General features: G+C 55.4%; 2 protein-coding genes across 4 annotated transcripts in view; one reads left to right on the top strand and one right to left on the bottom strand.

Moving 5' to 3' along the window:
- Positions 1–18,974, bottom strand: part of SON (SON DNA and RNA binding protein) — a 41,940-nt gene extending 22,966 nt beyond the window's left edge. For 2 of the 3 annotated variants that reach the window (XM_071567410.1, XM_071567426.1), the window contains exons 1-3: positions 18,211–18,333; positions 16,687–16,823; positions 1,284–10,595 (exon numbers count right to left, since the gene is read on the bottom strand). In XM_071567410.1, the coding sequence (XP_071423511.1) occupies positions 1,284–10,595; positions 16,687–16,823; positions 18,211–18,299 (9,538 nt within the window). In that variant the 5' untranslated portion in view covers positions 18,300–18,333. Of the gene's footprint in view, positions 1–1,283; positions 10,596–16,686; positions 16,824–18,210; positions 18,334–18,833 lie in introns of those variants that run through there. The other variant, XM_071567418.1, reaches the window with a different exon arrangement.
- A 4,499-nt stretch (positions 18,975–23,473) lies between these two features.
- LOC139677460 (trifunctional purine biosynthetic protein adenosine-3) overlaps positions 23,474–25,352 on the top strand; it is a 41,625-nt gene continuing 39,746 nt past the window's right edge. The window contains exon 1 of the mRNA XM_071567446.1: positions 23,474–23,493. The gene's annotated coding sequence lies outside the window, so the exon portion shown is untranslated. The remainder of the gene's footprint in view (positions 23,494–25,352) is intronic.

Here is a 25,352-nt window from a genome sequence, read left to right as displayed (position 1 = left end):
AGTCAGTTTGGCACAGAAACATGGGGGCTTTTACAGGTTCTTGTTTTAATAACAAAGAAGCATTTCTGGCAAACCAAATAACATTCTACCTGCACTGTACTTCCTTTATGTTCCGGTAAAATTACTGAAATTGTACTTAGTTGCTCCAGACTTGTTTGCCCAAGGGCAGGGAAACTGCAAAGGTAACACGAAGCACGGCAGCCCCAGTCACAGCACCCAACATCCTCCTGACCCCAAACGTTCTGCTGTCTCCTTTACTTCACTGACTCATTCCAATTTGGGAAATACTGATCCATTCCAAAGTTTCCTTACTCACTCTCTGAGGAGCACTCCAGAGTTCCTCAGGAAGCCAAGTGTCCCCAGCACAGCCCCAAACATCCTCACAACCAACAAAGAGAAAATCAGAAGCCCAGAGTAAAATGCACCCTTGTGTAAAATACAATTACATGCAAAACTGCTAATAAATCAGTATTTTGCCTTATTAAGGGCAAAAAGCTTGGTAGGCCTAGCACAAAAATAGAGTGGAAATAAATTAAGCCTCCTGCCAGTTTGTAAATAACTGAGTTACCACCTCCATGTCCTGAAGGCTCCCATGGCACCGAGGCAGGGCCTGGAGGTTCAGAACCTCAAGTCCAGCACAGGAGCTGTCACACAATGGACAAGAGCTCAGCTCCCAGTCCGACCCTTCTCTCTCCTTCCGTAACTCACTACCTAAGGAAAAGCACAGCCTCTCTGCCTCCAGGCACAAAGGGAAGATGCAGCCCATTAGGAGCTGTTTTTTTAATTTTCCAATCTACTGAGCCTGGGAATATTTTCAGAAACAAGTCTCCCTTTCCAGTAACTTCTTACCAGGGGAAAGAGGCAAGACAGAGTCCTGGAAACAGCTGACACCAGAGCCTGGGACTCTCCAACTGGCACCTGAACGACTTTTCAGGCTCAGCTTGTTCTCAGAACAGCAGAAATTCTAAAGTTTCTTCTGTACAACTGCTTGGCTCCACTGACTCTTACCCTGCAGCACTCCTCACAGCTGCAGCACACCACCTGTGTACACAAGCTGCAGGACCAAGGTACAACCTGCTCCAGAGGCACCTTCCCCCTCACGGCCAGCGGTGACCTCGCTCCAACAGAAAAGTTCCTACTGGAAGTCACTGCCTAAAATTAAAGTGCAAAACGACTTCCAAGGAATTCCTTATGAGCAACGCAGGGCTGTGGTAAAACCAGACTGTGCAAACCAGCCCCCTGTCCCCTAACCCTGGACTACTGACCACGAGAGCAGCACTCACCCAGGTCTGTCAGACGCTTCGGTGACCGGCTGGAGAACTCCGAGGACCTGGACCTGCGGCGGTCGGGGGACCTGCTGTATCGCCTCCTTCCGGACGACCTCGACCGGCGCAGGCGGATCGGGGACCTGCTGGAGCTCCTTCTCCTCCCCCTGGATCGGGATCGCCTCTGACGAAGAGGACTCCGACTCCTGCTCCGCAATCGGAGCGATATCCTGCGGTCTCTGGAATCTGATCTCCGCCTTCTTCTCTCAGCGGATCTGGATCTGTTCCTCTGAGACCTCTTACGCCTGTCCCTGGATAAGGAGCGTCGCCTTCGGGATGCTGATCGTGACCTGCTCCTCCTCCTGTGCCTTGACCGTGACAAGGAGCTGGACCGGGAGCGGCGGTTGGATTTGGATCTGGAAGCTCTTCTCCGCGTGACTGACCTCGAGCGATTCCGCCTGGAGCGAGAGTCTGTGTCGTATCGCTTGGACCTGCGCTGAGAGGACCTGGAGCGCCTGCTTCTAGACCTGCGTGAGGAGTCCTTGTCTGCTGTCTTCTCCACGGACTTGGACTGGCTCCTCTGGCGAGCGGTGGACCTGGAGCGCCTCCGCCGAGACCTCCGGGTGGGCTCCTTGTCTGCTGTCTTCTCTACAGATGTGGACTGGCTCCTCTGGCGAGCGGTGGACCTGGAACGTCTCCGTCTGTACCTCCGGGTGGACTCTTTGTCTGCCGCTTTTTCAACAGATGTGGATCGGCTCTTCGGGTGAGCAGGAGACTTTGAGGGTCTGCTGATGGATCTTTGTGGGGACTCTTTGTCAGATGCTTTATCAACAGATTTGGATCTGGATTTTTCACGTTCAGAAGACTCAGAATGTCTACTTTCAGGGACAAGGGAAGAGTCCTGTTCCTCAGATCGCTCGAGAGGCATGGAATCCTGCTTATCCTCATCTGCCAAAGAGGGCTCCACATCCTCACCCTCCTCTTCCCCACTGGAAGACTCTGACTCTTGCTCGTCTGACGATGTGGAGTCTCTTTGTTCAGCTGCTGAGGAGGGCTCTGCATCATCTCCTTCTTCTTCCCCAGTGGTAGATCGCGATTCAGCCCCATCAGGGGATGGAGAACGTCTGTGCTCAGCTGTCACAGAGGGCTCCACATCCTCAGCTTCTTCACCAGCCTCAGACCTTGACTCTTGCTCATCTGACGACGTGGAATCTCTCTGTTCAGCTGCCGAGGAGGGCTCCACGTCCTCTGCATCTTCACCAGCAGTAGACCTCGACTCATGTTCATCTGAAGATGTGGAGTGTCTACAATCAGCTGTCAAAGGGAGGTCCTGCTCTTCTGCTTCTTCACCAACAGTTGACCTGGACTCACGTCCATCAGGAGACACAGAACGTCTGTGCTCAGCTGCCAAATCCTCTGTTTCTTCACCAGCTGTAGACTCATGGTCATCGGAAGATGTGGAGTGTCTACGTTCAGCCATCACAGAGGCCTCCCCATCTTCTCCATCCTCCCCAGCAGTGGACCTCGACTCGTGCTCGTCAGAGGATATGGAGTCTCTTCGTTCCGCTGCCAAGGAGGGTTCTGCATCCTCTGCCTCTTCCCCAGCAGTTGACCTTGACTCGTGCTCATCAGAAGACACGGAGGATCTACGTTCTGTTGTCAAAGGCTGCTCCAGATCCTCTGCTTCTTCACCAGCGCTAGATCTCGACTCATGCTCTTCAGGGGAGGTGGAACGCTGCTCCACGTCGTCCATTTCTTCATCTATGGTAGATTTCTGGTCATGGCCCTCGGGGGACACAGACCGTCTATGTTCAGAAGTCAAAGAGGACTCCCGACCCTCCTCCTCCATGGGAGATTTCAGCTCATGACCCTCCTGATAGGAGGATGTGGAATACCTACGTTCGGATCTTGAAGACAGCTCCAGATCCCCTGTTTCTTCTCCAGGGCCTGATCTCACACTGTAGCCCTCAGCAGACATGGTGTGCTCACCTTCAGGCATTAAAGAAGGCATTGCATGATCCATTTTTTCCCCAGGGACAGATTGCAAGTCATTGTCATCAGGGGACATGGAGGCTCTACTGTTTAAAGGTTCAAGACTGTCTACTTTTCCAGTACTGGTGAATCTCAACTCCTGCCCATCATCAGGGGATGGTCCATGTTCATATTCAGGCGTTGGAGAGAGCTCCTGCCCACCTGCTTCCTGAAGAGGGGGGAATCTCACCTCCTGGCTCTCGAAAAACAGATGGTCATGTGCAGATGTCAAGGCAGAATCCGCATCCTCTGCTTTCTCAGCGTGAGCTACTCGTGGCTCATACTCCTCAGGGTACAGAGCATGTTCATTTTCAGATGTCAGAGAAGATTCCTTGGCCTCTACTCTTTCAGCAGGGCTGGACTGCAGCTCCTGACCTTCAGGGGACATGGGACACTCACCCTCGGACAAAGACAACTCCTGCACTTCTGTTTTTCCAACGGCTGCAGACTGAACATCCCGGCTGTCGGTGGATATTGAACTCTCACTTTCAGATGCTTCAGAAGGTTCCTCCAGTTCTTCTTTCTCAGCAGGACTGGATCTCAAATCTTGCCTTTCGGGGGACACCTCGTACTTGTTTTCAGACAGCAAAGAATGCTCCTGCCCCTCTGGTTCCTCAACATGAGCAGAGAGCAGCTCCTGCCCCTCGGCAGATGCGGCGTATTGGCTGTCTGGGATCAGCGAGGGCCCCTGCCCTGCTGTGTGCTCAGCCAGGCCAGGCTGTAACCACTGGCCCTGAGGGACGATGCAATATTCACTGCCAGCTGCTAGAGGAGGCTCCCCTACCTCTTTTTCAGCAGGGCTGGCCATCACCTCCTGGCCCTCAAGGGACACACCATACTCATTCTCAGGCAGCACAGAAGGCTCCTGTCCCTCTGGTTCTGCAGCCAGGGAAGATGGCAGTGTGTGATGTTCAGAAGCCACAGCATAGTCACTGTCAGGTACCACGGCAGCCTCCTGCACCTCTGCCCTCTCAGGAGAGCTGGACCTCAACTCCTGGGGCACCCAGGACACAGCATACTCATTGTCACACACCTGGCCAGGCTCTTGCACCTCGGCCTGTTCAGCAGAGAGTGACTGCAGCTCCTGGCTCTCGACGGACTCTGAATGCCTTTCCTCAGACATCTGGTAAAGCTTCTGCAGCTCCCCTTTTTCTGCATGGGTTGATGTCAACTCTGGGCCATCAAGCCCTATCGTGTATTCATTTTCAGACACTTGAGAAGGCTCTTCTGCCTCAGTTCTTTCAAAGGGCACCTCATGACCATCAGAGGCAACAGAACATCTGCTTTCCAGTATCACTGGGGGCTCCTGCACCTGTATTTCATCGTAGGCAGGTGTCAGCTTGTAGGCATCAGGGGAGACAAGGACTTTCAGTTCAGATGAATTCAGCACATCCACTTTTTCAGCACACACAGGTCTCAGTTCATGACTGTCGGGCAACAGGAGAATTCCACCTTCTGATGTCAAAGCAGTCCCTGGGGGCTGCAGGTTTTCAGGTGTGCTCACTGATTCACAACCACCAGCTGACACGGCCAACCCATCTTCCAGTGAGAGAGGAGACTTCTGGATCTCCCCTTTTTCAAGTGCAGCAGATGCCAGTTTATAGCCTTCAGGGAACACAGAATGCCTGAGCTCAGATGCCACTGATAGTTCTGCACCTTCTGTGTTCTCAAAGGAATTGTACTTCGCTTTGTGGCCATCGTGGCACACAGGAATCCCACTTTTGGACATCACCAGAGAGCCGGTGCCATCTATCTTCCCAGGAGACAGGTACCTCGACTCGTGAACTTCCGAAGATCCGGAGCCGTCAACCTCAAGGACGTGGGGAAGTGTTGGACCGTCTAAGTCGTTGTCAACGGATGATCTGGACTCGTGGACTTCAAAAGAGGACACTGAAACAAGGTCATCAGAGATCTCAACATGACCACACACAGGGGTGAGGGAAACATCTGGAGCCTTGTTTTCAACAGACAAGTATCTCTGTTCATTTCCATCCGATGACTTGAAGGACTTGTCTACAGACAATGGAGGCTGGTCTACTGGTGCAGCAAAGCCGGATCCTGATCCGTGTCCATCAGCAGACGGGAAGTGTACACTGTCAGAAGCCAGAGAGGGCTCCTGGATGTGGCTCAACTCACGGATCACAGGGTGGGTCACTTCGGGCACCAGGGAAGGCCCTTGAGCTTCCACCGCTCCAGGGCTGGCAGCCAGAGGAGAAGGTTCACATTCAGGTACTTGCAAAAACTGGGAGAGCTCTGTTTGTTCACCAGGGATATGTTGCAATTCAGGACCATCAGACAAGTTGGAGAGCACGCCCTTGGACAGCAGAGAAGACCCCTGACCTTCCACTCTTCCAGAGGATGGGGAGATAGCTTTGTTGTCACTTAAAAATGAGGGAGGAAGCTCTGGGCCTTCTACTTCTTTGAGAGGGGCAGTTCTGGACACAGCTCCATGGGATGCGGAGAGATGGAATTCTGCTGCTGAATCTGCCTGTTTTTCAACAGATGAGGATCTTGACTTGGAGTATGAAAGTTCAGGTAGTGGTGAAGACTCCAGAGCCTCTGCTTTTTCAGCTGATCCATTTTCAGATGTCATAGAAAGGTCTGAATCCTGTGTTTTTTCCACAGACAAGGACCTCAGTTCCTGATCATCCGCAGTTTTGGAGCTGTCCAATTCAGACACGACACAGGACTGCAGATCTGCTGTTTGTTCAACAGATGAGCTCTTCTCAAGACCATCAGAAGTTTCGGAAAATTTGCTCCCATACGATGGTGGCAGCTCTGGGCCATTTATTCCTTGGTCAGACAAAGACATTGACATGGGACCATTGGACGATTTGCCTTCACTTCCAACAGAAGGCTCAGGAACATCCACCTTTTCAAGATCTTTGGTTGACTCCTGGAGTTCAGACGACTCTGCATGCTTGCTACTGGACTTTGCTGATGACAACTTACTCTCTCTTTTTTCTACAGATTTGGACCTTGACTTAATGCTGTCAGAGGACTTGGAACGTTTTCGTTTGGATTTTTTGGAAGATTCCTTGCGCTTTTTCTCGACAGACCTAGACCTTGACTTGTTACGTTCGGAAGACTTTGAGCGGCGACGCTTGGATTTCCTTGAGGACTCCTTCTTTTTCTCCACTGATTTGGATCTAGACTTGTACCCGTCAGAGGACTTGGACCGCTGACGTTTGGACTTCCGCGATGATTGTTTCCGATCTCTTTTTTCTACTGACCTGGATCTGGACTTGTAACGGTCCGAGGACTTGGAGCGCTGACGTTTCGACCTCCGCACCGATGCCTTCCGACCTCTCTTCTCAACAGACCGGGACCTGGATTTTGACTGATCAGAGGAACCAGACCGATGTCTGAACCTCCAGGAGTATTCTTTGGTGCCTCCCTTTTCTGAAGACCTGGATCTAGACTTTGAGCGGTCAGAGGACCTGGAATGTCTGCCGCGGGATCTCCAGGATGACAACCTCTTCTCCACTGACTGTGACTTAGACCTGTAGCGGTCCGAAGACCTGGAGCGTCTACGCCCAGACCTGCGAGAGGACAGTCTCTTTTCCACTGACCTGGATTTGGATCTGTAGCGGTCAGAGGACCTGGAACGTCGGCGCCCGGACCTTCGGGAGGACAGTCGCTTCTCCACAGACCTAGACTTGGATCTGTAGCGGTCCGAGGACCTGGAACGTCTGCGCCCTGATCTCCGAGACGACAGTCGCTTCTCCACGGACCTGGACTTGGATCTGTAGCGGTCTGAAGACCTGGAACGTCGGCGCCCGGACCTTCGGGAGGACAGACGCTTCTCCACAGACCTGGACTTGGATCTGTAGCGGTCAGAGGATCGGGAACGCCTGCGTCTGGACCTTCGGGAGGACAGGCGCTTCTCCACAGACCTGGATTTAGACCTGTAGTGGTCAGATGACCTGGAACGTCTCCGCCTGGACCTCCCAGAGGACAGTCTCTTTTCTGCCGACCTGGATTTAGACCTGTACCGATCAGATGACCTGGAACGCCTGCGCCTGGACCTCCGGGAAGACACTCTCCTCTCTCTCTTCTCCACGGATCGGGATCTGGATTTGGAATGCTTTTTTCTGGAAACGGAGTAGTTTCTGCTCCTCGAACGTGCTCTTTTAGAGGCCAAACGTCTGGAAGTGGAGCGTGACCTTGATTTTTTCTTCCGCTTCCTAGACCTGGACTGAGACTTGGAGCGGCTCCTTTTCTGTTTCTTTGAGTCATGTTTTTTCTCACTGCTTCTATGGCTGCTTTTCTCAACAACATTCTCCAACCTCATGAGAGTCTCCTTCATTCGAGCTGCCACATCAGGTTGCACATCAGATGTTTCTGAGTCTCTTTTCTCTGAGTCTTCTTCTGGAGTTGCTTCTTTGACATCCTCGGCCTCTGGAATGACTTCTGACTGGGCTGCCTCTGCCACAAGTTCAGGAACTGCTGCTGCATCAGTCTCAGGTACTGGAGCTGCTTCTAAATCTTTTGTCTCTGTCTCTAACCCCACGGCAGCTGCATCATTCAGCTCTACATCAGTCTGAGGAGCTGCTTTCAAATCCTGTGTTTCTGCCACAGGAGTCACTGCTGAATCTTCTCCTTCCACTGCCTGTGAAGAACTTAAAACTGTTTCTGTAAAAAGCTCAGGTGGTCGAGTCTGCTCTGCATCTTCCTTCTCAATCAGCATGTCCTCCACCTGCACTCCTTCTGCACATTGTACCTCTGCTGTTACTACGTGTTCCAGTGTTGTTTGCAGACCTTTCACGTCCCCTGGTTCTGGAACTGCTTCAGCAAATTTCATTCCAGCTCCACCCAAGACTTCTGGAGCCTCTTCTGAACTTCTCCATTCTGCAGGTTTTGCTTCTAGAACTTCCTGCGGCTCTTCTGGCTTTTCCGCATGCGAAGATTCTGGAACAGCTGCTGAAACATCAGCCATGGGTACCTCAAGCTCTTCACCCCTTTCAGAACCTTTCACCTCTACTGTGGCAGACTCTTTCATGCTCTCCAACCAACTCATTTCTCCAGCTTCTGATGCTGGTTCCAGGTATTTTGCCTTCTCTGTTTCTGAGGGCTCATTTCCTTGTGTGTTGGTCCTTGCTCCAATTAGATATTCTACAGCAGGACCCTGAGTTTTCACATCTGTCAATTCTGTCACACTGTTTTCATCCACTCTGGGCAGAGACTCCAATACTGCTGCTGAATGACCTACTATTTGTTCCTGAACAGATTCTGAACTGGTTTCCAAAGTTTGCACAGGTTCCAGGACCGCTTCTCTGCTCCTTGTCTCTGCTTTGCTTGGATCTTCTAGAGCGAGTTCAGAATCCTTCCTCTCCCCCACCAGCTCGGCTTGGGAGGTTCCTGTGTGAGTCACGACCTGAGTCTGCGAAATGATGGAACTCTGTGTTTGGTTTGCAGCGAGAGGTTCTCTCTCTGCTGTGGTTTGCCAGGGCATCTCTCCTGATGATGCCTCTCTAACTGCTTCCTGCACAACCACAGGTTCAGGAGTCCTTTCTAAGGCAAAAAGTCCTGGACTTACAACAGCCCCACAATGCACAGCTTCCTCTGAAGCCTTCACCCCCTCCACCTGCAAGGACAGTGAAGGTGCTGTCAAAGCCACTGGTCTCAGGACTCCTCCTGGACCTTGCACATCTTCTTTCTGCGATGACAGGGCAGGTGCCAAACCTCTCACGTTTGATTCACCCTCAGGTCTTGATTCTCTCAACAGCAAAGTACCATCTGAACCTTTTGCTTGTGGACTTCTGAACCCCTCTGCCCTCTGGACTTCTGGGTGGCTGAAGGTCTGCACAACAACAGCTGCAGGTTCTGAGGGTGCTCTGAAATGTTTTGCCTCTGCAGCCACACTCCCACCTGTCAGTCCTGCTGGAAGTGCAGATCCCTGGGATCTGTCCACACCCCTTGTTTCCATGAAGACCCCATGCTGTAGGAATGGTGTTGATGCACCCAGCACTGTTGCAGGAGCTGTGGCACCTTCCACAGCTCTGTCTTGCAGACCTTCATGGACTGTAACACCCACAGGTTCCACAGTTGTTTCCAAAGCTTTCACAGTTTCCATACCTGGTTCAATATCCTTCATTTCTGTAACAGCTCCTGGTCCTGGGGGTGTTTTGGCACTTTTTATTTCCACCTGGGTCACAGGGGTGGCTGCAGATACTTGAAGAGGATGTTGCAAAGGTACATTTGCTTTCCAGACACTTGAACCCTCCACGGGGAGTGTTGTGTTCAAATTCCCAGATATAATGGAGGGCTGCAGGGCTGGCTCCAAAGTCCTGCCCACACCTCCCAGTTCCAAACAACTCTGCACATTCTCTACATGCAGAGGTTTCTCAGTGGCTTCTGGAATTTCCATTTCTTGTCCAGCCACAGCCATGTGAGTTACAGTGGCAGCACTTGGATCTGCCCAGTCTGCAGATGTAGGAATGACTGTCCCACTGCTTGCCAAAGACATGGACTCTGACGCTGTTCCCAACTCCTGCGCTCCGCTCGGAGACACCGACGGCAGAGAAGCTTCCGCGTAAGTCAACACCTCCATGGTCTCAGGCTCAAGAGAAGCACCCAAAGCTTTTACTTCCCCAGTGCCTTGAGAGTTCAGAGTAACTTCTGAACCTCCTGGTGCTTCTACCGAATCTGTCTGAAACTCAGATTTACTGGCAATTCCAGATGGGATGCTGGACCAAGTATCATTTCCAGTATCAACAACACTGGCATTAAAAGCTACAGGACAGGTATTTCCATGGGACCGTTGGATTTGTTCTTCACTAGTGCAAACTGTACTTTGAGCTATACTGATATTTCCTGGGATAACAGACTCGCTGCTTCCCAAATGAAAGGGAGGATTTGCTGCACACAAAGTCCACTCCCCACTTCCAAGGTTTTCTGCAGGTTGCTGGGAATCAGTTACTGAATGAGAAACAAGTCCTAAAGCTTGGTTATCCAGCCCCTGGCTGGGTGCTGGGCACAGTGCTGGCTGCCCGAGCCCAGCCAGGGCTGGCTCTCCGAGCACTCCATGCTGTACATTCCCTTGGGCACTGGATTTCTCCGGCAGCACGAGCGGAGCCGGCGGCACACCGGGAGCTTCTCCGGGACGTGCACTCAGCTTGGACTCCTTGGGCTGCTTTTTATGCTTTTTCTCTTTCTTCCTTTTCTTCTTCTTTTTCTTCTTCTTCTTGCTTTTGTGCTTTTTGTTCTTCTTTGCTTTTTTCTTAGGGATTTCATCTTCACCAGTGGAGCTCCTTTTTGTAGACTGAGTACTGTTTTTCACAGTACTTTTGTCTACATCTAGAAAAAATGATATTTGCCTTGTAAACACTTTTAAGACTGCATTTTAAAAATTCTTTCAGACTAGTGATGAAGTGCATGGACAAAGGCACAAAACAATCAAACTTGCAAACCCTGCCTGATGCACTGAGCTACCAACACAAGCAGTCCATGCCTTTGGTTCCAGTTCTCCTCCCTCCCCCTCAGGAACCACTTAAAGGAAATACAACAAATCCCTCTTTCAAAAGCCACCCAGTTTTCTTGCTCAACACCACAGGTCCAGCGGGAACGTGGCTCTTTCCAGGAAGTATCATCTAATCCCAGGATGGACTGGGCTGGGAGGGACCCCAAAGCCCACCCAGTGCCACCCCTGCCATGGCAGGGACACCTCCCACCAGCCCAGGCTGCTCCAAGCCCTGTCCAGCCTGGCCTGGGACACTCCCAGGGATGGGGCAGCCACAGCTGCTCTGCCCACCCTGTGCCAGGGCCTGCCCACCCTCCCAGCCAGCAATTCCTGCCCAATATCCCATCGAGACCTGCCCCATCTCAGTGGGAAGCCATTCCCTTTAAAATTCAAAGGAAGGACAGCCCTGGGAACTTTGCCCTGTCAGTCTCACTGCTGTGCCTGGGAAGACCATAAACCAGACCCTCCCAGGAGCTCTCCTGGGGCACATGGAGAACAGGGAGGTGATTCGGGACAGCCACAAAGGGAAAATCCTGTCTGACCAACCCAGTGACCTGTGGTGGAGTAACTACATCAGTGATAAGGGAGAGCTACAGCTGCCCTTGCTCTGGGCTGCTCTACAGTCCCCACAACGTCCCTCTCTGTAAACGGGTGATGGATTTGACAGGTGGACTGTCCAGTGGACTAGAAATTAGCTGGATGGCCCCACCTGGAGGGCAGTGGCCAAGGGCTCAGAGTCCTGAGGGCCAGCAGTGAGCAGGGATGGTCCCCAGGAGTCCCTGGTGGGACTGGTGGGATTCAGCATCTCCAGGGCCCTGGGGCAGCTCTGCAGGTGACCCCAAGGCTGAGGGGGCAGTGACACACCTGAGGGTCAGGGCCATCCAGAGGGGACAGGCTCGAGAAGTGGCCCCTGGGAATGTCCTGAGGTTTGACCAGCCCAAGGGCTGGAGCTGCACCTGGATTGGGGCACCTCTGGGATGGATCCAGGCTGGGGATGAGCAGATGGAGCAGCCCTGGGAGGACTTGGGGGGCTGGTGGGGGACAGGCTGGACATGACCCCTGGGCTGGTCCCACAGCAGAGTGGGCAGCAGGACAGGGGGGATTGTGCCCCTCTGCCCCTCAGGTGAGATCCCCTCAACCTGCAGAGCTGCCCCAGCCCTGGGGGCAGCACAGGGAGGACATGGAGCTGCTGGAGAGGCCAGAGGAGGCCCCAGGATGGGCAGAGGCTGGAGCAGCTCTGCTGGGAGGAAAGGCTGGCACAGCTGGCATTGGCCAGCCTGGAGAAGAGAAGCTTTGGGGGGATCTCAGTGTGGCCTTCCTGTGCTGCCCCCAGGGCTGGAGCAGCTCTGCAGGTGGGTCTCACCTGAGGGGCAGAGGGGTTGGATGCACCTCCAGTCAGCAGGGCAGTGCACTCTTCCAGGAGGCTGGAGATGTGCTTTGAAACTCTCCAAGCTGCACATGGCAGGTAAACAAGAATTCCTGTTTTCCAGACAAATTCCCCAAGAGGTGTTTTATTGCACAGAATGTGCCTGGGCCTGTGCCCTGCTGAGCTGGAACCAGGAGGGAGCCCAGGGCTGCTGCTGGGTTAGGAATCCCCAGGGCATGCACTGACCAAGCTCCTCACTGGGGTCCAACAAACTGGAGGAAACCTCCCCAATCCCAAAGCAGCTTTAGGGCACTGCAGGCTGGAACAGCTGCTGGGACTGCACTGCAGCTTCCAGAGTCACTGCCAGCCTGAAGGTGCCTGTTGGGACATCTGCATCCCACTGGACAGAACACACCCTGGTGGCTGCAGAGACCTGACCATCACTGCAGCAATCACGGATGGGGAAGGGGAAGAGGGAGACAGAGGGTCCACCAGCTGCTAATTCGGTGCCTCACTTCCCTCTGCATTTAACCTGTGTTATGTTCTTGCTCTTCTGGGGACCAAGTGCCTTGTTTGCAGGAGAAAGTCACTCCTTTAAAGGCCACCTGCTGGGATTTCTGTGCAATATGAGCTGTACAGTGGAGCCTGTTCCCATGTTCCCTTCAGTGATTGCATTTTTACATGCCAGACCCTGCAGTTAGAACCTGTGATTCCACAGCTCATTATTTCCAGTGAAGAATGCAAAATCCTCCAAAAACTGTTGGTAATTGCAACACTGTAAATGAATGTCACTTGGGATTCCACAGACAAGTGCCCCAGGTACCTTTCTGGGGAATAAAATGCTCAATAAAGTTCAGCAAACAACAAGTTGAAAGGAAAAAGAGAAGCTGAGACAAATGCTTTAAAAATCCATTATTGTAACTGTAACTTCAGCTCCTGGGAAATCAGCCCTTCCAAACTCATGGAAAAGACAGAGGAAGCCCAAAGGAGTGTGGGGTGGGTTCAGCTCCCTGTTGTACAACCTGTGCCAAGGGAAATGTTTCACTGGTGCTGCCCCACAGGGGGCCAGGGGGGTGGGAGACACGGGGTGCTCAACATCTGCTCTGCCTGAACCCAGCACTGCACCCCAACCTCCCAAACAGCCACAAACAGCTCCTGGTACTGCTGGGAAATAATAACACAGGCACAGAGGGGCAGGTTTGGTTAATGAAGTGCTGTGAATGCACTGAGAGAGGACAAGGAAGCAGAGCCAAAACTCTGGATGAAATGTCCAGCCCACATCTAGATAACCAGGTTACCAAGGGGTGAACACCTGGCACAGAGGGGGCCAGGCCAGGGTGACCCCAGGCTGGCACTGGTCACTGCTGGGGCTCCCCAGGGCTCCATCCTCAGCCAGGGCCCTTCAACAGCTCCATTAACAGCCCAGACACAGAGTGAAGGGACACTGAGCAGGGCTGCAGGTGAGCCCAGACTGAAGGGACACTGAGCAGGGCTGCAGGTGAGCCCAGACTGAAGGGACACTGAGCAGGGCTGCAGGTGAGCCCAGACTGAAGGGACACTGAGCAGGGCTGCAGGTGAGCCCAGACTGAAGGGACACTGAGCAGGGCTGCAGGTGAGCCCAGACTGAAGGGACACTGAGCAGGGCTGCAGGTGAGCCCAGACTGAAGGGACACTGAGCAGGGCTGCAGGTGACCCCAAACTGGGAGGAGCTGCTGAGCCCTCTGAGGGCAGGGAGGCCCCTCAGAAGGACCTGGACAGATGGAGGGCTGGGAATCACCAACCACAGGAACTTCAACAAGGGGCAGTGCCAGATTCTGCCCCTGGAATGGGGCATCCCTGGATGTGCACACAGACTGGGGATAAGAGGCTGGAAAGCTTTGCTGGGAAAGGGCCCTGGGGGGTCCTGGTCAGAGCAGTTGGCCACAAGCCAGCAGGGCCAACCCTGTCCTGGGGGCATCAGGCCCAGCATGGCCGGGCTAGGGAGGGGACTGTCCCACTCTGTGCTGGGGCAGCCCCACCTGCAATGGGGGGCAGTTTGGGGGGACACAGTGTAAGGAAGAGATTGGTACACTGGAGTGTCCAAAGGAGGGACACAAGGATGGGGAAGGGTCTGGAGGGGCCACTGAGGAGCAGCTGAGGGCACTGGGCTTGTCCAGCTGGAGCAGAGGGCACTGAGGGCAGAGCTCAGCAGGGGCTGCAGCTCCTCCCGAGGGGCAGCTCCATTTCTGAGCCCTGAGAGCAGGGCCAGGCCCAGGGCACGGCTGGGGCTGTGCCAGGGCAGGGGCAGGTGGCATCTCAGCCAAAGGCTCTTCCCCCAGAGGGTGGTGGGCACTGCCCAGGCTCCCCAGGGCAGTGGGCACGGCCCCGAGGCTGCCAGAGCTGCAGGAGCCTTTGGGCAATGGGACAGGGCAGGGGGGACTGTTGGGGTGTGCTGGGCAGGGCAGGGGGGACTGTTGGGTTGTCCTGGGCAGGGCCAGGGGGTTGTTGGGGTGTGCTGGGCAGGGCCAGGGGGGACTGTTGGGGTGTCCTGGGCAGGGCCAGGGTGGCACTGGCTGATCCCTGGGCGTCCCTTCCAGCTCAGGGTATTCTGTGGTTCTAGAAATGACCTTTTCTAAGAATATAATTCATTAGATTCAGATCATCTCTCTGGTCCAACTCCTTTTCAGCCATGGACAGTGGGAACATTTACTCAGGGTTAAGTTTATTAATATCCAATTAAAAGGTATCATTTATTACCATGTGACTACACCTCATTCTCCCACAAAAGAACAAAACAAGAAGAAAAAAACTACCAATCCCCCCATTTCAGTCTGAAGTGCTGCTTGTAGAGCTCAGACTTGCAAACGCTGCAGGTGCACAAGCCACTGAGTAGAAAAGAGAAACAAAGAGCAATCCCAACCCCTTGGAAACAGAATCTCTGAAATGAACCTTCTCCTGTGCTGCCTCTCACAAACCAACCCCTGTGGAGCTGCACTCACCCAGGAGGCACCTGGGGGTCCACTCCAAACCATGAGAAATGCAGCAATTCCAGCCTTCCTCACCTCTCCAACTCTCCAGAGTGAGACATTTTACAGAGCCATGAGAGGGGACACTCAAATGTGACTTTCTGCCATAATAAATCCACTGATTTGTTGAAGTTCTGAGATTGACACACAGAAGTTTCTTAACCTTTGGGAGACTGCAATGTATCCACACTTTAAATGTTCATTTTAAAACAATAAACCATCTGACAGTTTATCATTGATCTGAATTCACATAAATGGTGTTTAGAAATACTGAGACCAACCCAAACCAGGTTCTACCAGCACCAGTTGTTACTGAGAACTGCTCAGAGACCCTGAAGTAGGTACAGAGAACATAAAACAGAGTTTAATGTAAATACAGATGAAAACTCTATTTCCACACAGTAACATTTTATATGTTTTAGCATTTCAAAAAAAGCATTTTTCCCCACACCAAGTAATGCAGCTTTTCTGTTATAACCAGCATGAACGTTTGGGTGATGCACTTGGCTGTAAATCACAGCAGGCAGACAAACCTCAGAACCCCCCAACAAACCCGCAGCCTGTCCGAGCCCAGGAAGGGCTTTCCCATCTCCCCCCCGCCTGTCCGAGCCCAGGAAGGGCTTTTCCATCTCCCCCCCCCGCCTGTCCGAGCCCAGGAAGGGCTTTTCCATCTCCCCCGCCCCGCCTGTCCGAGCCCAGGAAGGGCTTTTCCATCTCCCCCCGCCTGTCCGAGCCCAGGAAGGGCTTTTCCATCTCCCCCCGCCTGTCCGAGCCCAGGAAGGGCTTTTCCATCTCCCCCCGCCTGTCCGAGCCCAGGAAGGGCCTTCCCACCTCCCCCCGCCTGTCCGAGCCCAGGAAGGGCCTTCCCACCTCCCCCGCCTGTCCGAGCCCAGGAAGGGCTTTTCCATCTCCCCCCCCCGCCTGTCCGAGCCCAGGAAGGGCTTTTCCATCTCCCCCCCCCGCCTGTCCGAGCCCAGGAAGGGCTTTTCCATCCCCCCGCCTGTCCGAGCCCAGGAAGGGCTTTCCCACCTCCCCCCGCCTGTCCGAGCCCAGGAAGGGCTTTCCCACCTCCCCCCGCCTGTCCGAGCCCAGGAAGGGCTTTCCCACCTCCCCCCGCCTGTCCGAGCCCAGGAAGGGCTTTCCCACCTCCCCCCGCCTGTCCGAGCCCAGGAAGGGCTTTCCCACCTCCCCCCGCCTGTCCGAGCCCAGGAAGGGCTTTTCCATCCCCCCCACCTGTCCGAGCCCAGGAAGGGCTTTTCCATCCCCCGCCCCGCCTGTCCGAGCCCAGGAAGGGCTTTTCCATCCCCCGCCCCGCCTGTCCGAGCCCAGGAAGGGCTTTTCCATCCCCCGCCCCGCCTGTCCGAGCCCAGGAAGGGCTTTTCCATCCCCGCCTGTCCGAGCCCAGGAAGGGCTTTTCCATCTCCCCCCCCGCCTGTCCGAGCCCAGGAAGGGCTTTTCCATCCCCCCCGCCTGTCCGAGCCCAGGAAGGGCTTTTCCATCTCCCCCGCCTGTCCGAGCCCAGGAAGGGCTTTTCCATCCCCCCCGCCGCGCCCTTACCCGGGTTGCTCTGCAGCTCCGTGCCCAGCGCTCCCGAGAGCACCGCCTCGATCTTCTGCACCATGTGCTGGGGGGCAGCGCTGCCGGCGGGCTGGGCGGGCTCCGTGTCCCCGTTGGGCTGCCCCTCCCCGGTGCCGCTGCCGAGACAAACACCCATCAGAGCCGGCCTTTCCCTGGGGTTCCCGCACATTATCCATGCAGCATTCCAGCCTCCTGGAGAGGCGGCGCTGAGCGAAACGCCTGCCTTGGGAAATTCCTTGGGATGAACTTTCCCGTATCCCCCCCGGGCAGGCCGCGAGGATGAGCCACAGGGAGGGAAACAAACCCCACGTTTGGGCCGTGCCAGCTTTCCCTCGCTCTTCCGGGGGCTCTCCTTGTTTATGAGATAAACTCTTGGTCAGCTGAGCCGCAAATGGGACAGGCCGTGAGGGCAGCACGGGATGGGGCTGAGCGTGCCCCGAGAGCAGCTCGGGATGGGGCTGAGTGTGCCCCGAGGGCAGCTCGGGATGGGGCTGAGTGTGCCCTGAACCGTGAGGGCAGCACGGGATGGGGCTGAGTGTGCCCCGAGCCCCGAGGGCAGCACGGGATGGGGCTGAGTGTGCCCCGAGGGCAGCTCGGGATGGGGCTGAGTGTGCCCCGAGGGCAGCTCGGGATGGGGCTGAGTGTGCCCCGAGAGCAGCACGGGATGGGGCTGAGTGTGCCCCGAGAGCAGCACGGGATGGGGCTGAGTGTGCCCCGAGAGCAGCACGGGATGGGGCTGAGTGTGCCCCGAGCCCCGAGGGCAGCACGGGATGGGGCTGAGTGTGCCCCGAGCCCCGAAGGCAGCACGGGATGGGGCTGAGTGTGCCCCGAGCCCCGAAGGCAGCACGGGATGGGGCTGAGCGTGCCCCGAGAGCAGCACGGGATGGGGCTGAGTGTGCCCCGAGAGCAGCACGGGATGGGGCTGAGTGTGCCCCGAGCCCCGAGGGCAGCACGGGATGGGGCTGAGTGTGCCCCGAGCCCCGAAGGCAGCACGGGATGGGGCTGAGTGTGCCCCGAGCCCCGAAGGCAGCACGGGATGGGGCTGAGTGTGCCCCGAGCCCCGAAGGCAGCACGGGATGGGGCTGAGCGTGCCCCGAGCCCCGAAGGCAGCACGGGATGGGGCTGAGCGTGCCCCGAGAGCAGCACGGGATGGGGCTGAGTGTGCCCTGAGCCCCGAGGGCAGCACGGGATGGGGCTGAGTGTGCCCTGAGCCCCGAGGGCAGCACGGGATGGGGCTGAGTGTGCCCCGAGCGGAGAGGGCAGCACGGGATGGGGCTGAGTGTGCTCTCCGCCGTCCCGCCGGGCCGAGAGGGCAGCAGGGGATGGGGTTGAATGTGCCCTGAGCCACCCCCGCCCGGCCGCGTCTCTCCCAGCGCCCGCCCGGCCGCGGCCCCCCCGGCCCCGCCATGTTGTCGCCGCCGCCGCCGCCGCTACGACCCTCAGGCCGCGGCCCGTCCCGCTCCCCTCCGCGCCCTCCCGCAGCGCCCGCCGCCGCGCCGTTACCCGCCGTGCTGCTGCTGCTGCTCGCCCTGGATCTCCCGGTATTTGTTGACCACAAAGGAGCGGAGGATCTGCTCGATATTGGTCGCCATGACACCCCCCCTTCCTTCCTGCCCGGGCGCGAGGCCTCCGGCATCCCACAGTGCCCCGCTGCGCGGCCGGCCCGGCTGTAAGCGGCGCCGCGATTGGCTGTGCGCGCTGTAAGCGGCGCCGCGATTGGCTGCGGCGGCCCGGGCTGCGGGGCCGCTCTGTGGCGGCGCGCGGGCCATAGAGCCGGGCGGTTCCGGCGGGGGGGGGGGGGGGGAAGGTCTCGTGTCCCCTCAGCCGCCGCCGCCATGTTGTGTCGCTCCCGCCGCCCCCCCGCGCCCGGGCCCGCCGCCCCAGCACCGCCAAACCCGCGACAAACCCGCGCCAAACCCGCGCTCACACCGCCCCAAAGCACTCCCCGGCGCGCAGCACGGCCCTGCCCGTACACACACACACACAGGCCCCCCGCCGCCACCGCCGCTCGCGGCCCCTCTCGCCTCCCGTACCGGCCGAGCCCCGCGCCAGGCAAGGCAGGGCAGGGCAGGGCAGGACACGGCGCTGCCGGCCCCGCACCCCCCGCAGGCCCCGGCGCTACTCACCCGTGCTCGGCCATGGCCGTGTCGGGCGGCAGCGCGGCCATGGGCGCCCATGGAGCGGGGCCGGGCCCCGCGCGTGCTCCGCCGCTCAGGGGGGGCGGCGCCGCCGATGCCGATGCCGAGGCAGCCGCAGCAGCGCCGGGCCCGCAGCCCTCCCGCCCCCTCGGGCCCGCGCCCACACGCACATGTGCCCCGGGGCCGCCAAAATTAAAGGGACAAAGCGGGAGAAGCGGAGGGAGGGGGTGAGTAAAGTCGGCTGTGGCCCGGCCGCGCACCCCGAGCTGGGCCGGACAGGCTGGAACGGGGCAAGGGGGTTGTGTTGAGCAGCCACCCCGAGTGCTGCCCCGAAATGATTCCTCATTGCGGCCTCGGCCCTGGAAAACACGATAATCCCGCAGCTGGAAGGCTTCCCGCACACAGTTCCTGTAGGAGTAACTTAAGGGGCTTCGGTGACCTGAAATAAATGTGAAATACCTCAGAAGTGCTCTGAGAGTGCCATCCCTGCCCACGGGGATCACTAAATGAGCTTTAAGGCCCCTTCGAACCCAAACCATCCTGTGGGTCTATAAAAACATGAGTAGAACTCTGCAATTGCTGCCAGGGACTTTATTTCCACCATCAGCCTCCAGTAAGTTTTAATAATCCCTTTCAAGACCCTTTAATTGCTGCTGGGCTCTTTAGTTTAAATATCAGCCTCCAATATTGTTTAATAATCACTTTAAAAGCAGCATCATTTGCTGTGTCCTGGTGCTCTGCTTGATACTGACTCTGGAAAAATAATGGCCCAGAGACTGGGATAAATTTGCTTACTTTTGTGTCACAGTTTATTACATTAAAAATAGAAAGCAGTTATAGTTAAGAAGTCGTTTTACCTCTTCATGCCACAGCAACAGGGATGTATTTTAGATTTACTACTAGAATACTGTGTGTAATTTTTGGTATCAATGAACTAAAGACTGAAGGTGTTTCACCTGAACCATTTCAGACACCTTTAGATTCCCCTGATGCAAATGGCCTCGACATGCAAATGATCTCCACAAGGAAAATCATAAAGGTGCCAAAAAAAAAGGAGCCAGGAAAGGATTTCAGTGTCTGCTGCATGTTTCCTTCTGCCTAAAAATGAACATAAAATGGTAACTATGAAATGTCCCTCCCCATACACGGGAGGATCCACATCCCCACGGGACAATGACTGTTCCTGCCCTCCCCTCCCACCTCTGCCTGCCCAAAAAAACCCCTTTAGTTACACACTTTCAGTGCCAGGTAGTGCTCAGATTAATCATAGAATCACAGAATCCTAGAATGGATTGGGTTGGAAAAGACCTCCGAGATCATCAAGTCCAACCCTTGATCCAACCCCACTGTGATCACCAGCCCAGGGCACTCAGTGCCCTGGGCTGGTGATCACAGTGAGGTTGGATCAAGACATGGTGGATTCTCACAGTGGGGTTGGATCAAGACATGGTGGATTCTCACTCAGTGCCACATCCATTGGGTTGGAAAAGTCCTCTGAGATCATCAAGTCCAACCCTTGGTCCAACTCCAGTCCCTTTACCAGATCATGGCACTCAGTGCCACGGCCAAGCTCAGCTGAAAAACCTCCAGGGATGGGGAATCCACCCCCTCTCTGGGCAGCCCATTCCAGTCCCTGAGCACTCTCTCTGCAAAGAAGTTTCTTCTGCTCTCCAACTTCAATTTCCCCTGGCAGAGCTTGAGCCCATCGTGCCCCCTTGTCCTATTGCTGAGTGCCTGGGAGAAGAGACCAACTCCCACCTGGCCAGAACTTCCCTTCAGGGAGTTCCAGACAGTGCTGAGGTCACCTCTGAGCCTCCTCTTCTCCAGGCTGAACACCCCCAGCTCCCTCAGCCTCTCCCCACAGCACTTGTGCTCCAGTCCCTTCTCCAGCCTCGTTGCTCTTCTCTTCTCAGTTGGGTTGGAAGAGACCTCTGAGATCATCAACCCTTGATCCAACCCCACTGTGATCACTCTGGCACTCTGTGCCCTGGGCTGGTGATCGCAGTGGGGTTGGATCAAGACATGGTGGATTCTCTGTCCCTGGAGGTGTTTCAGAGGACACTCAGTGCCACATCCAGTCCCTTCTCCAGCCTTGTTGCTCTTCTCTTCTCAGTTGGGTCGGAAGAGACCTCTGAGATCATCAACCCTTGATCCAACCCCACTGTGATCACCAGCCCAGGGCACAGAGTGCACTGGGCTGGTGATCACAGTGAGGTTGGATCAAGATGTGGTGGATTCTCACTCAGTGCCACATCCATTGGATTGGAAAAGGCCTCCCAGATCATCAAGTCCAACCCTTGGTCCAACTCCAGTTCCTTTACCAGATCATGGCACTCAGTGCCACGGACAAGCTCAGTTTCAAACCCTCCAGGGATGGGGAATCCACCCCCTCTCTGGACAGCCCATTCCAATCCCTGAGCACTCTCTCTGCAAAGGATTTCTCTCTGATTCCAATTTCCCCTGGCAGAGCTTGAGCCCATCGTGCCCCCTTGTCCTATTGCTGAGTGCCTGGGAGAACAGACCAAGTAATCAAATATTTCATCTTGTTGGGCCCCGTGTTGTGCTGATTGTGTTCAGTTTGTACATTTATGGCACTCCACTAAAGGTGGTGCATTTATTGATGTGGCTGCTCCCTTTGAAACAAGTGTCCAAGGTGTGCTTAAATATGCAAGAATCTTAATTAAACCTTTTTCCTCCGGTACTTTCCTGGGAACAGCGAGCCTTGCACGTTGTAGCTCTTGAAGGGAGGAGAACTACGGATCAAATCTGCTTTCACTGACAGTATTGCTGCAAAGTTTCAATGCTAAATCGGGACTAGACATTCCACAGAGGGAATTCCCCAAGAGGGACCTGGCGGCACCGGCTCAGCCGTGTGCTGTGCCGGGCTGTGCCGGGCTGTGCCGGGCCGGTGGGTGCTGTGCTGGTGTTTTACCAGCCGTGTGCTGTGCCGGGCTGTGCCGGGCCGGTGTGTGCCATGCCGTGCCAGTGGGTGGTGTACTGGCTGTGTGCTGTGCCGGGTCATGCTGTGCCAGTGAGTGCTGTGCCGGTGGTGTACCAGCCATGTGCTGTGCCGGGCTGTGCCGGGCCGTGCTGTGCCAGTGGGTGCTGTGCCGGTGGTGTACCAGCCATGTGCTGTGCCGGGCTGTGCCGTGCCAGTGAGTGCTGTGCCGGTGGTGTACCGGCCGTGTGCTGTGCTGGGCTGTGCCGGGCCGGTGTGTGCCATGCCGTGCCAGTGGGTGGTGTACTGGCTGTGTGCTGTGCCGGGCCATGCTGTGCCAGTGGGTGCTGTGCCGGTGGTGTACTGGCCGTGTGCTGTGCCGGGCTGTGCCGGGCCGTGCTGTGCCAGTGAGTGCTGTGCCGGTGGTGTACCGGCCGTGTGCTGTGCTGGGCTGTGCTGTGCTGGGCTGTGCTGTGCCAGGCTGTGCTGGGCCGGTGGGTGCCATGCTGGTGTTTTACCGGCCATGTGCTGTGCCAGGCTGTGCCGGGCCAGTGGGTGCCATGCCGATGTTTTACCGGCCGTGGGCTGTGCCAGGCTGTGCCGGGCTGTGCTGTGCCGGTGTTTTACCGGCCGTGTGCTGTGCCGGGCTGTGCCAGGCTGTGCTGTGCTGTGCCAGTGTTTTACTGGCCGTGGGCTGTGCCAGGCTGTGCCGGGCTGTGCCATGCCGGTGTTTTACTCGCCATGGGCTGTGCCGGGCTGTGCCCTGCCGGTGGGTGCCGTGCCGGTATTTTACTGGCCGTGTGCTGTGCCCTGCTGTGCTGTGCTGGTGTTTTACTGGCTGTGGGCTGTGCCGGGCTGTGCCGGGCCGGTGTTTTACTGGCCGTGTGCCGGGCTGTGCCGTGCTGTGCTGGGCTGTGCTGTGCCGTGCTGGTGTTTTCCTGGCCGTGTGCTGTGCCGGGCTGTGCCGGGCCGGTGTTTTACTGGCTGTACTCTGCCATGCTGTGCCGGGCCGGTGGGTGCTGTGCCGGGTGTTTTACCACCTATGTGCCGATGCTGTGCTGGGCCGGTGCGTGCCGTGCTGAGCTGTGCTGTGCCGGTGCTGGTAGCGGTCCCGTGCTGGTGTTGTACCAGCAGTGTGGCAGTGCTGTGCCAGGGGGTTGGCGTGCCAGCGGTATGCCGGTGTGTGCCATGCCAGTGTTTTACCACCTGTGTGCCATGCTGGTGTTTTACTGGTGCTGTGCCAGTGTGTGCCGTGCTGGTGTGTGCCATGCCAGTGTTTTACTGGCTGTGTGCCATGCCGGTGTTTTACCGGTGCTGTGCCGGTGTGTGCCGTGCCTGTGTTGTACCGGTGCTGTGCCAGTGTTTTACTGGCTGTGTGCCGTGCCGGTGTTGTACCGGTGCTGTGTCGGTGTGTGCTGTGCCGGTGTTTTACCGCTGTTGTACCGGTGCTCTGCCGGTGTGTGCCATGCCGGTGTGTGCCGTGCTGGTGTTGTACCGGTGCTGTGCCGGTGTGTGCTGTGCCGGTGCTGTACCGGCGCTGTGCCGGTGCTGGCAGTGCTGGTCCCGTGCGGATCCCGTGCCGTGCCGGCAGTGCCCGCCCCCCTGGCTAACGTGCCGTGCCGTGCCGTGCCGTGCCGTGCCGCGTTGCCCGCCGGGCGCTGTAGTTCCCGCACAGGCCGCGCCTGCCGCGCATCCCGCCCCCGGAGCACGGTAAGTGGCGCGGCCGGGATGCGGGGCGGGTGTGTCGGCCGGTCCCGCGGCTCGCTCGGGGCTGCCGTGCCGGTGCCTCCGGGCTGCCGTGCCCGTAGCTCCGGGCTGCGATGCCGGTGCCTCGGCCCGGGCCGTGCTGGGGGCGGGCGGGGCCGGGGGAGCCCGCGCTGAACATGGCGGGGCGGGGCGGCCCGCATGGCATGGCCGGGTTCTCACGGCATGGCCCTCACGGCGTCCCCTCACGGCACATCCCCTCATGGCATCACTTCACAGCATGGCCCTCACGCAGTGGCCCTCACGGCATGGCCCTCACCGCATCCTCTCACGGCACATCCCCTCATGGCATCACTTCACGGCATGGCCCTCACCGCATCCCCTCACGGCACATCCCCTCATGGCATCACTTCACGGCATGGCCCTCACGCAATGGTCCTCACGGCGTGGCCCTCACCGCATCCTCTCACGGCACATCCCCTCACGGCACGGCCCGGGTCAGCACTTACCCCTCTGTGGAGAGCCTGGAGACCCGGGAGGCTCCACGTCAGCCTGCCCTGCACCCGTGGATCAATCCATATGTCTGTGTATCTGCTCTCTGTCTGTCTGTGTATGTATGTATGTATGTATGTATGTATGTATGTATGTATGTATCTATCTATCTATCTATCTATCTATCTATCTATCTAGTTATCTATCTATCTAGTTATCTATATGTCTAGTTATCTGTCTAGTTATCTATCTATCTAGTTATCTATCTATCTATTTATCTATCTATCTATCTATCTATCTATCTATCTATCTATCTATCTATCTAGTTATACATCTATCTATATGTCTATCTATCTAGTTATCTAGCTAGTTATCTATCTGTCCAGTTATCTATCTATCTAGTTATCTAGTTATCTAGTTATCTATCTATCTATCTATCTATCTATCTATCTATCTATCTATCTATCCAGTTATCTATCTATCCAGTTATCTATCTATCTATCTAGTTATCTATCTATCTATCTATTTATCTATCTATCTATTTATCTATCTATCTAGTTATACATCTATCTAGTTATACATCTATCTATATGTCTATCTATCTATCTATCTATCTATCTATCTATCTATCTATCTAGTTATCTAGCTAGTGATCTATCTGTCCAGTTATCTATCTATCTAGTTATCTATCTATCTATCTATCTATCTATCTATCTATCTATCTAGTTATACATCTATCTATATGTCTATCTATCTATCTAGTTATCTATCCATCTAGTTATCTATATATCTGTCTAGTTTATCTATCTATCTATAGATCTAGTTATCTATCTATCTAGTTATCTATCCATCTAGTTATCTATCTAGTTATCTATATCTATCTATCTATCTATCTTAGTTATCTATCTATCTCTCCCCATTATATGTGTGTAGATTATATATATATATATATATATATATATATATATATATATATATATATAACAAAAATATATTATGTATATACACACACACAATCTCCCAGTCTCCCCAGGTTTACTCCTGGGGAGCTCAACATGCAGCATTTTTAATTCTACTGCATTTTAAAGTATTTAAAAGACACGTGTTTGGTTTTTTTTCCCTCTCTGCTCTGTTTGGCTTTGAAAAAGTGGTGAAATATTTGCTTCAAGTAAATGTTAAACTTCAAACCTCTCTTGTTTTGGACTTTGGCTCACTTGGACTCTTTCCCTGGAGCTTGCAAAGTTGGGAGCTTACCAGCCTGAACATTGGCCCTGTTTTTGTTAAATTGTTCATTTATCCAGTAGATAATTGGAATTAATGAGCAGAGCTAATACTTCTTTCTCTACTTGTGTGTGTAACTGAAATGATAACAC

Source organism: Pithys albifrons, chromosome 1 (genome assembly GCF_047495875.1).
Source record: "Pithys albifrons albifrons isolate INPA30051 chromosome 1, PitAlb_v1, whole genome shotgun sequence".
Classification (NCBI taxonomy): domain Eukaryota; kingdom Metazoa; phylum Chordata; class Aves; order Passeriformes; family Thamnophilidae; genus Pithys; species Pithys albifrons.
The sequence above is the reverse complement of the archived record's forward strand: the minus strand, read 5'-3'. Positions and strand labels throughout refer to the sequence as shown.